This window comes from Pocillopora damicornis, chromosome 4, assembly GCF_964200805.1.
Source record: "Pocillopora damicornis chromosome 4, jaPocDami1.2, whole genome shotgun sequence".
Taxonomy (NCBI): Eukaryota; Metazoa; Cnidaria; class Anthozoa; order Scleractinia; family Pocilloporidae; genus Pocillopora; species Pocillopora damicornis.
The window spans coordinates 15045096-15059903 of NC_142673.1; the positions used below are offsets into that span (position 1 = coordinate 15045096).

At 39.4% G+C, this 14808-nt stretch overlaps 1 protein-coding gene and 1 pseudogene across 6 annotated transcripts; both read right to left on the reverse strand.

The window, feature by feature from the left end:
- Nucleotides 1–2311: 2311 nt before the first annotated feature.
- LOC113664115 (uncharacterized) lies at nt 2312–4483 on the reverse strand (annotated as a pseudogene).
- A 4951-nt stretch (nt 4484–9434) lies between these two features.
- LOC149046944 (uncharacterized) lies at nt 9435–14802 on the reverse strand. Of its 6 annotated transcripts, none has more exons than XM_089202925.1 (8): nt 14591–14802; nt 13549–13662; nt 13007–13049; nt 11917–12399; nt 11489–11659; nt 10985–11215; nt 10423–10608; nt 9435–10128 (listed from the first exon to the last, which is right to left on the reverse strand). In XM_089202925.1, the coding sequence occupies exons 5-8, from the start codon at nt 11627–11629 to the stop codon at nt 9814–9816; spliced, it is 873 nt and encodes a 290-aa protein (XP_089059051.1). In that variant the 5' UTR covers nt 11630–11659; nt 11917–12399; nt 13007–13049; nt 13549–13662; nt 14591–14802; the 3' UTR covers nt 9435–9813. The 6 variants fall into 6 exon arrangements, with proteins under 6 accessions (XP_089059051.1, XP_089059054.1, XP_089059050.1 ...); XM_089202928.1 differs by having other exon boundaries at nt 9435–10142; XM_089202924.1 differs by having other exon boundaries at nt 13549–13731; nt 14591–14730.
- Between the last annotated feature and the right edge of the window lie 6 nt (nt 14803–14808).

Below are 14808 nucleotides of genomic sequence, written 5' to 3' on the forward strand. Positions count from 1 at the left end.
CATGATTTGAATACGCGTACGTAGAGTATGCTAGCTTTGTTTGGCTTATCTTAAATTTAACCCAGATGATACGGTTGATGCCTGATAAGAATCACTTACGAACCACGGGGTCACATAGTTTTTAGGGGGAACAGAGGGTGGATCAGTCACCGCCAACAGAGCATAAAGAAGGGAAGGAAAAAACTGACTGTCAATTAACATGGGGGGAGGGGAGGCGAGGCTTAATAAGAATATTACAGAGCCTTTCGGGGGAATGGCTAAATTTAAGTGTATCCTCCCCCCCTGGCCATAAAGGATGACCCTTGGAGGTATCACTCTTGATTTCAAAAGGGAGCATTAGAAAACCATTTTCATACAATCTTACTTTCAAGCTACCTCATTTTAATGAGGCGCCTGGCTAAATACAAAAGAGGATCAACTACAGTAAATACTCCGTCTTTTATGCATACGGTCAATAGTGGCAACTGTATTAGTGCGTTGGTTATCCTATAAGAATTTCTTTGGCCTAGTATACCTGATGATCATTATGTTGTTATATGGACTTATTGCGATTGACCGTCGCCAAATTAAACAATAAGGCTTACGAGGAAGAAGAAAATATCTCAAGGAGCCAATGAGAACGAAAGTGCAACAAGAAGATTCCCTGAGGCGAGGAAAAAGGCGGGCACAAAACCAAACAAAGCGAAGCAAAGTAATCCAAAAAACATTTTTATTGTTAAATATCAAAATGGGAGGCAGACTCTCAACCTCACTCAAAAAATAATAACTGCGTTTTGCCTATAAAGTACGCAAGTCGGTCAGTCAGTTCTTCAGTCGGTCAGTCAGTCAGTCAGTTACACAGTTGGGTAATCAGTCAGTTACACAGTCAGGTAATCAGTCAGTCAGTTAAACAGTTGCGTCGTTTTTCAGTCAGTCAGATGGTCGGGTAATCAGTCAGTCAGTTAGACAGTTGGGTAATCAGTCACTCAGTCAGTTAGACAGTCAGGTATTCAGTAGGTCAGTCAGTCAGTCGGATAATCACTCAGTCAGTTAGACAGTCAGGTATTCAGTCAGTCAGTCGGATAATCACTCAGTCAGTAAGTCAGTTGGACAGTCAGAAGATCAGTCAGTCAGTTAGACAGTCTGGTGATCAGTCAGTCAGTCAGTTTGTTAGACTGGTGATCAGACAGTCAGTCAGTTAGACAGTTGAGTGATCAGTCAGTCAGTTAGTTAGACAGTCGGGTGATCATTCAGTCAGTTAGACAATCGAGTGATCGGTCAGTCAGTTGGACAATCGAGTGATCAGTCAGTCAGTCAGTTAAACAGTTTAGTGATCAACAGTCAGTTAGTTAGACAGTCGAGTGATCAATCCGTCAGTTAGACAGTCGGGTGATCGGTCACTTAGTCAGTTAGAAAGTCAGGTGATCAGTTAGTCAGTCAGGCTGGCAGGCAAGCAGCCATGCAGGCAGGTAGGCAGGCAGGCAGGCAGCCAGTCAGTCAGTCTAATAGTAAGTCACTAAAAACTGATAACAAAGAAATGTTCACAATAAATCAGAAACATGCTCAAAACACCATCCACTGTCTTCTCTGCCTGTGAAAATGGGCCTGTGCTTTGCAATGGCTTGCTCTACCATTCCAAAATAATCATTGTGAATGCCCCCTTTTATTGTAACCACCTTACAATAAAAAAATTGTTTTGCAGGGAAATAAGTTTCAAGGCTGCTTCACACAAAGTAGTACTCTGGAACAGTACTCCTAGCTGTGGCACTTCTTTGCAGCAGCACTTACAAAATTTTAATTTTCAACTAAAATATTCATTTCGTAAAAAAGATTGTGGTTATTCATCGTGGTGAATAACAATAAAGGCTAAGTTTTTTCGTTTTTCTCACGATGTAGTCATGTGTGATGTAGATCGCGACGTTTCGACTGCATACTGCTGGTCTTCTTCAGGCGATGAGGTCGACTGGTCATACGTGCCCTTATAAGCATGATGCTCTGCTGTGATTAGTTGTTTTTCAACAGCCCTGATCGGTGCATTTTGATCCTTGCTATTTCACTCAGTGATTTGCTCCCTCAGCGGTCCGCTGTCGCACGGTTCCCCTGTTGTTGTAGTTTTTGATCGTGGACATCCACGCTTCTGGAATTTCTATTCCACTATCCCTGTTGATATTGTTAGGGTGAAGTCTTATATGAATTGTCTCTTTGACTTTGCGCGTGTAGTAATAGGGGTCACAATCAATAAACTTCACTTCGTTCCAGAGTGGCTTGTGTCCGGTGTTGTGAGCATGCTCTGAAACAGCGGAGGTCTCGGTACAGGTGAGTCGGATGTCTCGATGGTGCTCCTTAATTCTGTCTTGCATAGGTCTTCCAGTCACTCCGGTGTACACGTTGCCGCATTCACAGGTAATCCTGTAAACTACGCCATCTTGTTTAGCGGGGTCGACAGCGTCTTTTGGTCGCACTAACTGAGATCTTGGCATAGTCTCCGACTTGAAAACAGCGCGTACGCTTTGTTGTTGTGGGCAACGGTGAAGCTGTTCGGACAGACCTTTGACATAAGGTAAAACCGCAGTAGCTTTGAACTCGTTGGCGAGTTCGGCACTGTTGTTTGGTTTTCCGGTCTTGGTAAGTTTCTGCAAGAAAGAAAAAGGATAGCCATTGGAAACCAAAACAGATGACAGATGTTTTCTTTGTCTTTTTTTGTCTTTTTTTTTCCCTCGGAGATGACGGAGGGTTTTGTTACGAGACGTTTGGCGCGCTCGTAAAGGCACTTAACAATACCGCGTTTTACTGATTGAGGGTGGTGTGAATCATACGCTAAGTATTGATCGGTGTGCGTGGGCTTCCTGTATACGCTGGTGGTGAGTCGGCCGTCAGGTTCTCTTAAAACTGCGGTGTCTAAGAAGGCGAGTTTGTTGTCTTTCTCTGTCTCCATGGTGAAGCGGATGAAAGGCTGCTGGTTGTTTAGATGCTGTAAGAAGTCATCCACGTTTTCGCGATCCAGGATAGTAAAGGTATCGTCTACGTAGCGCTTCCAGATCCTGGGCTCGTAGGATGATGTAGTTATCGCCTGTTCTTCGAAACTCTCCATGTGGAGGTTAGCAATAACAGCGGAAACTGGACTCTCCGTGGCGGCGCCGTCTTTTTGCTCGTAAATCGAACCGTTATACTGGAAGTATGTGGATCTCAATACGAAGGTCAAAAGGTAAGCGATATGTGCAGGCGTTAGCGTGGTGCGGTCTGCAAGGCTCGGATCGTTCTCGAGTTTCTGCAGTGCGGCTTGTACAGCGGCGTCGATAGGAACGTTGGTAAACAGCGATTCTATGTCGAAAGATACCAGGATCTCTTTGTCTCGGATCGTCTCATTGCTGACGGTGGATACAAAGTGGGCTGAATTGGTCACCATGTACTCTGACTTTCCCGTTAAAGGAGACAAGATGTTGGCGAAGTAAGCGGATAGATCATATGCAAAGGTATTTACGCACGACACACTAGGTCTTAGCGGTACATCGGCCTTATTGATCTTCGGTAAACTGTAGATTTTAGGCGCTGTGTGTGTCGGGGTCTGATCTTGTTGTAAACGGCCTCTGATAGATATCCACTTCGCTTCAAGGTAAGCAGCTTTTCTGACAACTTGCGGGTCAGACGGTCTGTCGGATCTTTGTTGAGGAGCTGGTACGGTCCGTTCTCAATAAGCGTAGATATCTTAGCTCGGTAGGTGTCGGTATCCATGACTAAGCTAGCGCGCCCTTTGTCTGCTGGGAGAACTATGATAGACTTGTCTTCTTTTAGGCTTTTAAGTGCATCTCTCATCTCCATCGTGATGTTAGGCTCTGGTGGTTCTGCATTTTGAAGGATACCGTTCTGACAGTTTCTGCTTGTTCGGCGTCGAGTTGTCTTACGGCTGCTTCCACCTTGGCGATGATCTCTGGGGCAGGAATATTCGCACGAGTTACGGCGAAGTTCAATCCTTTCTTCAGTAGGGCTTTCTCGGCATAGCTAAGGGACCTACAAGATAAATAAACAACCCAATTAGTTTTGTCAACATACGGTGTATCAGTCGATGACACAGCCGCCTGTTTTTCTCAAATAAGTTTTTTAAACTTATGCTTATGTCTGTCTTTAGTGGTGTTGAAGACTCGTTGGTGTTGGTCTTAATCTGTTCTAGTATCCTGTTGGCGTCGTTTGTCGAGGGAGCGGATGTTATGCTCTGTGCTGTAGATTCTGTATCCTTCTTTGAATCTTTCTTGGCTTTCTGTGTCAGTCTGATCCGTTCCCTTAGGAATCTCATGGATGCGAGTTCAGCGATTCTGTGTGCGCCTTTGGTGGGGACTGGTGGTCGAACTCGTAGATCTTTAGGAACAACGCGGTCCTTGATGCACCTTGTTAGGAAGGTGAGATGGTTGGTGTAGCGTGCAAGCTTGCTCGAACAACGCTCATGTCGACGAATCAACCTTAGGGTTGTTCGCCAATATATCCGGTTGATTTCGTAAAATGATTGTGATTATTCATCGTGGTGAATAACAAAATAAAATTAAAATTTAAAATATTCATGCTCCCAAATCTGCTTATACTTCAGTGCAGTGATTTACTGAGTAAACAATTATGGTAGTTATTGTAGGTACTTCTACATCTCTTTAAATCTCAGCATGGGAGTGGACTCAAGACTTTTTAAAGATCCTGCTAATAGAAAATAAAGCCATCGCCCAGAATTCAGCGACATATCCGGGACTTTCATTGAGACGCTGGCGCTAAATTTAAAAGCTAATTAGAAAATGATTGTCAAACAATAAAGGAAAAGGGCTGAAAATGTCGAGAAAGGCTTACGTTCTCTTCGTTTACGGATAAACTACTTTTCAAATGCTACTTTTACCATATGGCTTTTAAAGAAGAAAGTTCAATTGAATAGTGAATCATTCTCACTTTGTCCTTGCGCTTTCAGAAGAGGTCGCAAATTTGCCTTGAAAATTGACTATGTTAGCATCCTGCTTGTATGAGAAGTCAATCTCAGCGCACTTTCAGGCGTAATTTATCTTCACTCAATTGCTAGATTTCTCTTTTACCATATGGTTATTTTTATTTGACATTCTAGAAAGCGTCATAGAAATTTTCAAGGGATTCCAAACTTTGGAAGTAGTCGCAAAACGCGAATTTCGAAAACGTTTGCTGAGCATCGTAGTGTTCTATCCAAATTTGTCCTTTGGAGACCCCCACGAGAATACAAGTGACCTATTTTAAACTTCCCGCGAGAATATCAAGGTATGTTAAGCTCCGCCTCCGCAAACAATCGCGCACACGCCGCCTAATTAGTATTGAAATTGAGGTGGTAACTAGACAATACTTAAAAAACTGTAAAAGCTTTTAAGATATGATCGCTGAGATCGCTGCAGAAATATTCAGCAATCGTTACTATCATATGGAAACCACACTCCTATTATTTGAATGAAAGGGATCTTCGCAGTGATATGCACTACTTAGGCAGTAGTGAAAATAAGGCCTGAAAAAAAATCAGGCCTGTACGGGATTTGAACCCATGACCTCTGCGATACCGGTGCAGCGCTCTACCAACTGAGCTAACAAGCCAACTGGGAGCTGGTCATGATGGTAGTTCTAAATAAACCCGTGAAGTGATGAATAGACGGATAGAATATATGAAGGTCATATATTTGAACTGCGGATAAAGACATGAATGAAAGTGATCTTCGCAGTGATATGCACTATTTATGCACTACTTATTATTGTCGCAAGATAGACTCTAGTTCTATCTCGACGATTGTCGCACTCACAAGCCGGTTGTCGGAAGCATCGCTCATATTTTTCTCTACCGATTGAAGCGATTTTAACGAAGTAGATTCTTCATGATACTTTTTTTCTAAATTTTTCTTTTTTCTATTTTCTATTTTCATGATACTAATTTTTATAATTCCGATAACATTTTGACCAACGGGAGTCTGTCAGTCCATATAAGAATTCGCTGCAAACGAATTTGCTAAACGCTTTGTTAAGAGCGTGGCTATTGTTAATTATTGCTATTGTTCACTTTATGTCACCTTGGGATTTACTTTACGCATCCAACCGTTTGATTGACAGCAGCTGAAATCTGCAAAGAGACTCATGTATTCCCAAAGCTTTACCTGCTGACCAATCACAACCGACTAGTTCAGGATATGCAAATTATTATGCTGCCCGCTGATTAAATGGGCACTGCAAGTACATGTCGCGAAAGACAATAGCATTCTGGGCGATGGCGCACCCATGCATAGATCACCTGTCTGATATATAGTAATAAGGTAGCTGCATATAAGTATGTTTTGACAATTTTTAATAAAATTTAGGCCAAAATGCTATTTGATCTTAACAACTCAGATAAAAACCAAATAAAACTTTGGATGGAGTCAAATACAAAACATGTCTGACCTACATGTAAAATGTTGAGAATGACAACAACCCATTCCCACTCATAAGAAAATATAACATTCTTTGAATAAACAATAGCTTTCAAACTTTGATTGAGCTTTTTATCATTCTGCTCACATATACAAGTGTAAGCATTTTTAAATTAATAAAGATTTGCATACCTCCCTCCATATTCAAATTTCTCTATACCCTTCCTTTTGCAACATTATAACCGTTTGTATTAGAGAGTTTCCTTACATTGCATGACATTTGTTTGATGTGATTTTTGGTTTACTATTTTGATTGCTATTTGAGACTCCTAATCTTGTAATTATAGCAAATTGCAGGGTTATTGAAAGAAGTTCACTTGTGTCCTATTCTTTTTTAACTATCCACTTGTCAATTGTCCAAAACACATATAAAAAGAAGTAATAAAATATAATAAGAAATAAAATTAAACAAAAACGAAAAAACCTCAAGTTCACACTCTTCAAACTTTTGTTCTTTGATGTAAAGAAGAAAAAGTTTTCATGGTCCTTGATGTTCGCTTAAAAATAATTGACCTTGAATGCAGGGATATTCACCGTGGGATATGCCCAATCAACAGCACTGAGTGACATGGTAACAAATCGCATGGTGCCACTCTATTCTCCAAAATTTAATCAACAAAACAGAATAGACAATATATGAAATGGCTGGCCTGTTTATGGCCTCATGCTATAAAATATATTTTTGTTACTTATGGAAGTTAATCTTCAAAGTCCAGTTAATAGATGGTTTTTCGGTTGATGGTATGAAGACAGGATTTAAGAATAATGTCAGAGTCGTAAAGATGACGTGCACGTGTCTAAAATTGAAGATGACTTGAGCGTTAACTTGCCAAAATTCAGAGGATATTAGCTTTAATCCATGAATTTTCAATGATATTTGTCTGATTAGTATCAATCTACCTTTGTTAATCATCAGAAAACTAGAATTCATACTTGACTGAACATTACAATACATGCGCCAAACATAATAGCTTTGGAGATTCCACTCGAAAGGATCAAACACAAGCCGTGCAGATTATTTTTCTCAATCAAACGTGGATACAAAACGCCATCTTTTAGAACACTTACACCTAAAATTCGAGTTGCAATATCTTAGGAAGAACTAAATCGTTTGGTAAGAGGTGAATATAGAGTCGCATAATGGGTTTAACGTTGAATTTGATCCATATTATAGATGAAGTTGAATATGAGCCGCAATTATTTTTAATAATGAAATTACCTTCAATATTTGACGAAGTTGGGTTACGCGCCGTATGTAGGCCATCCTGACTGCGTGTCAGTGAGTAAAACAGCTCAGCCCATGTTCACTAGGACTAGACAACCAAACTAAATTACAATTAGCTAGAAGTCGCTAGAATTGTCTTATGACAGAATAAGCTGCTCTTGCAAAGATACCCCATAGAATTAAAAAAGTTCGTGGCACATACAGTTAAATTAACTTTGTCATTCGGAAAGCTACAAAAAACTATTTTGTACGAGTAGTTACTCTGTTACGTTTAACGCTCTCCAAATTATTTTGTGTTTTCCAAAATAGGGTTTTCCGCCAAAAATGACTTATTTATGAGTAAATTTAGTGTCAATTCCGCAAAAATACGTCGAATAACACCTTTTTTTTTATAGACCTAGAGAAAGAGTGACTTAAAAGTGGCACTATCTAGGCAGAAAGCACGGAAATGTCTCATTTGTTGTTGTTTAATTCAACGGACAGTTAAATGTTGGCATTTTACCCATAAAAATATTCCATTTTCCACTGCATGGTTTGTTAAACATGGTGAAAGTGCCCAAAATTCTCTGAACATTTAATATATGAACAATAAAGTCTATGATTTGAACACCATATTTACAAAAACCTGATAACCTGGTTTATTTAAAACTCTGCATTGGATAACGTCAAGTGCTGCAGAAATTCTGCGCGATGTAACATCAAGCGCTGCAGAAATTCTGCACAATGTAACGTTAAGTGGTGCAGAAATTCTGCACGATGTAACGTCAAGTGTTGCAGAAATTCTGCACAATGTAACGTCAAGTGCTGCAGAAATTCTGCACAATGTAACGTCAAGTATTGCAGAAATTCTGCACCATGTAACGTCAAGTGGTGCAGAAATTCTGCACGATGTAACGTCAAGTGTTGCAGAAATTCTGCACGATGTAAAGTCGTGTTGCAGAAATTCTGCACGATGTAACGTCAAGTGTTGCAGAAATTCTGCACAATGTAACGTCAAGTGTTGCAGAAATTCTGCATGATGTAACGTCAAGTGTTGCAGAAATTCTGCACCATGTAACGTCAAGTGCTGCAGAAATTCTGCATGATGTAACATCAAGTGCCGCAGAAATTCTGCACGATGTAACGTCAAGTGTTGCAGAAATTCTGCACGATGTAACGTCAAGTGTTGCAGAAATTCTGCACGATGTAACGTCAAGTGTTACAGAAATTCTGCACCATGTAACGTCAAGTGGTGCAGAAATTCTGCACGATGTAACGTCAAGTGTTGCAGAAATTCTGCACCATGTAACGTCAAGTGGTGCAGAAATTCTGCACGATGTAACGTCAAGTGCTGCAGAAATTCTGCACGATGTAACGTCAAGTGTTGTAGAAACTCTGCACGGTGTAACGTCAAGTGTTGCAAAAATTCTTAACGATGTAACGTCAAGTGGTGCAGAAATTCTGCACGATGTAACGTCAAGTGGTGCAGAAATGCTGCACGATGTAACTACAAGTGCTGCAGAAATTCTGCACGATGTAACTACAAGTGCTGCAGAAATTCTGCATGATTTAACGTCAAGTGTTCCAGAAATTCTGCACGATGTAACTACAAGTGCTGCAGAAATTCTGCGTGATGTACCGTCAAGTGCTGCAGAAATTCTGCACGATGTAACGTCTAGTGCTGCATAAATTCTGCACGATGTACCGTCAAGTGCTGCGGAAATGCTGCACGATGTTACGTTTAGCGTTGTAGAAATTCTGCAGTAGCTTCAGATAGGAAATTTTGAGGGTCCTAATCTATACCGTCATTTTCAACTCTAGTTTTTTAATGTTTTTCTATATACGAGATTAAATCAACAATACTCTTCATCCTGACGCTTTTTGCATGCTTTTAAATAAAACAAGTGAAAGTAACCTCACGGTTGGAATCCAAGGGCTCCTAACGAGACCCATAGCTTTTATGAGTAGGTAATTCAACTTACAAATCAGACTTACATTAACAAAAATGACGTTTCTTGTCAACTCAACATATTGGCTACAAAATACGCCACTATAATTGAATTGCGCGAGGCGTATTGGATGAAATAAAATCAACATTCCTTTTCTCCAAAAATATTTTTGTTGACATAAACTATGACAATTGAATTGTTTTCTTTAACAAGTATATTGTCATTGACATATAAACTAGGAAGATACAAGACTGCAAATTTCAGTCTCTATCGCTGCCTGTTCGGAAGGCAAAGCGGTACTGTCTATCCTAACTGCGCTTCGCCCTTTTCTCAACGCAGCCACTATTACATGGCCATTGGGGGTTCCAGCATCAATAACTACGTCCCCTTTTCTGGAGAGGTTTTCCATGTGTAGCCATGTGTAGCCTTGTGCTGGGAATGAACTTTCTTTATTCAAGAAAATCAAATTTTCTCTACTGGCGGACAAATGTCTCGAGGTCATTTGCCTTGAGACAGACCAGTGTCCAACAACAAAGGTTTCCAAGGCTTCCTATAAATACGGACCTAAAAAAATTAAAATGAGTATCAACAATATGATATATGCGTATTATACACTTACTAATTTCTTTCGACAGTGCTGGAACGTTTTAATTCACCAAACCTTACTATAAACTGTGCATGTAATACGCTCTCAAGGAGAAAGTTCAAAACAAGTTCAGATTATAGAATCATGTTATATATTTTTGTTAACTCCACAAGTAAATCAAATAATTCAATTCTGTTGACTATGAAGTTTTTAAAACTTTCTTCTGAGGACAGTTGTTTAATTCTAGAAGTATCTTACCTTGCACTGCAGTTTGAGGTTTTTTGGGACGTAAAAGTAGCCATGCTGTACCAGTGTAGCGCCCTCTTTTAACATTTTTTCTTTTAGATTTTTCACACCTTCAGCCATTGTAAATAAAACAACGTTGGATGATGTGAGCTTACAGAAATTAATGCGGGTAACAGTACTTATTACATCATCAGGATTCTGTGAAGAGAAAAATACGAATCGTAATAAGTAAATGCAAACAACTAAAAGTTATCCACAAAAAACAGAAGGATTGATTAGGATTGTAGTAAAATCCTGCATGTATTCGTTAAAGGCGATTTTTCCCTGCCGTTCTCAGCCTAATAAAAATGAAGTAAATGTTCATATTAAGTTCATTTAACTTATCTCATAAAATTTCCTGGTTAAGATGAAACTTTTCGGAAAATTAAAACAACGGAAGGCGAAAAGAAACATAACATCTTATGCTAACAAGGGCAATTAAAATAACAATGCCTCGTCACTTTAATTAATTTCTTTCCAAGTCACTCGATAGTCGAACGGTAGCGGGAGACTCTCACCTAGATTTTAATCTTACCTCGCACTGCTCCCCTGCTTCACCTATGGTTAAAAACGCTCCCTCGTAAAGTGGCAACTTTGCCAGATCACTTCGTTGTACGTCTGAAAGGCTGTTGCTAAATACTACAAGCCCAAATGCTCCCATTTTTCCCTCTATGAGGTCGGCCGTCTCAATGACCTCTCCTGTTCGTATTCTTTTTAAACGTTGCAAGTATTTCTGGAACTCATTAGTCTGTTCAAAATCTTTTCCCTGCGAGATAGTGAACGAATAACTAAGTACATCGACCAGTATTTGCTCCATGCATGGATTCTAAAACTGAATATTCGAAACGAAGGTTTTTTTCCTCAGGCGATGGAATTCATAACATCTAGAAATGAGGGAAATTTTATAGGGAAGTTGAAATATTTAACTTCAAAAGGGAAATCGCCTCAGAAGGGCAATATGACAATTTAATTACAGAGTAAACAAAAAAATTGTCAGTCAAATAAGTCACTGAGGTACGTACTACTACATGTCACTTACAGCAAACTGCAACAACTTTTCAGATGATACGGCGCTTTTAAATTCGTCAATAGCCTCTTCCCATGTGCTGATCTTGAAGAATTTAACGATGGCCTCCTGGACAGGTCTTAGAGATTTTACTTCGGAGGCAGAAAATTTCATCTCTTCCAGGCTTCACTCACAAGTTGCCACCTAAAAACGATGAATAAAAACAAGCGGAGATAATCAGCATTCACATGTTCACTATTTTTCTGAAAGTAAGAAACCTCTCTTCAACCACAGAGCTTAAAAGAGCAAAGAAAAATTCAAGGAGATACACTCTTGATGATGATCGTGATGATCATGATAGTAAGAAAATTGAACAATTGAATTAATACATCATCTCATACAAATTTGAAGACATGATACACTTGATAATGATTTGTGGGGCAATGTCACACATATCTCACCTTTTTTAGGAGAAACGTTTGGTCTTTTACAGACAACTTGCAGAGGGGTTTTAACTGCCACTGTCTGAGCACAGGTTTCCCCCTCTTAACAATGTCCAAGGCTTTAGCTTTCTGTCCCTTTAACTGGGCATTTTCATGCAAATCGTTTAAAGTTGTAACATAAAGTAATTATTTCAAGGTACAGTTGGAGTATGTCATTTCCAACAAAGATCTTTTTGAACGGTGTGGAACAGAATCAATGGCTACCATCCTGATGAGGAGACGCTGGAGGTGGATTGGCCATGTCACCCGCCAAGAAGCTTCCATTGCAAAAACTGCTATGCATTGGACGCCAGTAGGGAAACGCAAGCGGGGTCGCCCCAAGATCACATGGCGACGGACAGTTGAGAAGGAAATAAAGGAGATGGGGAAGACCTGGGAGGGCATCAAGTTCATGGCAAGGGATCACCAGATGTGGAGGGAACACATTGCTGCCCTACATGCCTGTTAGGTGTAAAGGGCATGAATGAATGAATGACAGTTGGAGTAACTGAGAGGTCCAACAATCAAAACTGCCTGTGCAATGTGGTAATCTTGTGTGGCAAATATTCATATAAGTTATCTATCAATATAAATACCTTGCAACTAACACTATGATGGAAAAAATATCTACATGAGGCAAGAGCATGGTTCAAAATTTAGTCTTTAGAAAGTATGAACTCTTCCACTTTAATTAACAGATTAAATGTGACATTCACATGTTATAAATTTGGTGTAAATGTTTACTTACAGAGGATATGTAAGATCTTAATTTATTTTACACTTCACTGTCACTTAGAATTACTAAAGGCACTGGAAACATGCATGAAGAATCCAACACCCAAGCCCTATATGCTCAAGATGGTTTATGACATAAAATCATGGATTAGTGATTATTGTGAGGAGTTACATGAACACACAGTTCCAAAGTGTTTCAGATTTACATTGAATGAGGATGGAAAAGCAGTTATGCACTACAGAAATTGGAGCCATGAGCCATGGAAAGAGCCCATTATAATGTTGAAGGTTGTGGTTCCTGAGTCATAGTTAAAATAGTAACTTAAAAGCTTACCTGATGTTTTCTGAAGTAGCATCGGCACTGACAATTTATAGGCCTGAAAAATAACATTAATGCTCCAAATAACTGAATGTTTGCTGACATTACATGTTAAGAATATGCTGGGTTTAAATTGATCCTCAATTTAAAATGTATCTCACTGCTTTTCCCTGTCTTTAAGATTGGGACCATAATGTGTACAAGTCAAAGAAGAATGAAATGGAAAGAGAAAGCCCTCATTAATGTCTGTCAAGGAAATTTGAGCCAACAAATATATTATTAGACATGGTTTGATGCTACTCTGGTTTAGAGATTAATTTTGTTGAATTTAACAGAGAAGTTGTGAGCTTTCATATATCAAATTCATTGTTTGTCTTTTTTTGCCACACTAGAGTTTATCCTCAGGAAAGCCAAATCCTGTGACTCCTTCCCTAAATAAACTGGACAGGGATTGAAGAGAGATATTCCCACCAAATATCCCAAGAATATACCCTTAAAAGCATCTGAAGAGTGGGAATCCTGGTTAGCAAAAACAGAGTTTAATCTATTATCAGTACCTGACAACTACACTTGGCCAGTGGATAAATTGAAGAATACTCCAAGGACTGTTTTAGCCTCAAATGGTGAACTCCCACATGAACTTTTAGAGCTCAGAGAGGAGGAGATCCAGCCTATCACAGAGGTGAATAATAATTAAAATGCAGCAATGGGCACTAAAAAAGCCAAGCCTTCAAATGGTCCTACAGATATAAAAGAGAAATAATTAGAGGGTTCCATTACTCTAACCCCTTCTGCATCCAGTTATAGATTACACAAGTCCAATTTCAGATATATAACAATGTACATGATAAAATTACATGCTTCTGAGTGGCTGAAAAAAAGTTAATTCTCATGTAGCACAAATGCAAAGTTGTAACATGAGTGCAAATTACAAATAGTGCAAACACACTTTTAAAATTTTGTCTGTACATTATTAACAAGTATAACCTAAATTTTTCTTGCAATATGGTCTACTAAGCACTTGTAAATTTTTCAAATACCACATAATTGTACTTGCCCTTCAGGCTCGTGCAAAAATTTTGTTGTCTTTGGAAAACTTATTTGTGCTTATTCACACCAAATTGCATTAATAGAATATGACACTGTTACATAATCCATTACTTATAATTAATCAAATAATGAAAAAAATGATAAGAACAATTGATAACTGATACATCTCAGTCGAAATACATACCTAAACAAGCAAATTCTCATGACATGTCTGTTGAATATTTCAGATTTACACAGGTCGTTACAGGACCCCGAGGGAAAGGGAAGCGCCTATTGAAATGGTAGACGATTTCCGGGGCTGTCCTGGTGTACCGGTACACGGGGGAATAATTGTTTTCATATCCATACATGGAGTTGTGACGCAGTTAGTTAATGTTTGGTTCCTTTGTGTACCGGTACACGAGGACACAACCCGATTTCCTCGCTACTCTTCAAGTCAGTTGCTTTGTGGCTATGTACTTCGCCAATTACGATAAACTGCCCTGCATTGGCAAGGTCCTGGCCGTCGAGGAGGACAATTTTAAGGTGCATTATTGGAAGGGTACTTACTATGGAAAATGGACTCCTCAGCATGTTCCCGACAAAAATCTAGACAATGGGTGGAGATCCTTCCTAAGAGCTGTGTAGTGTGCAGTTCATTTGAGCTTACGGAAGACAACAAGCTAATGCCATCAACAAGAAAATTTTTCAAGGAAAGATTTGCTGCTTTGAGGACAAATCAATCTTGAATTTTTTCCTTGACTCCATTCCTTTCTGAAATTGGGCTT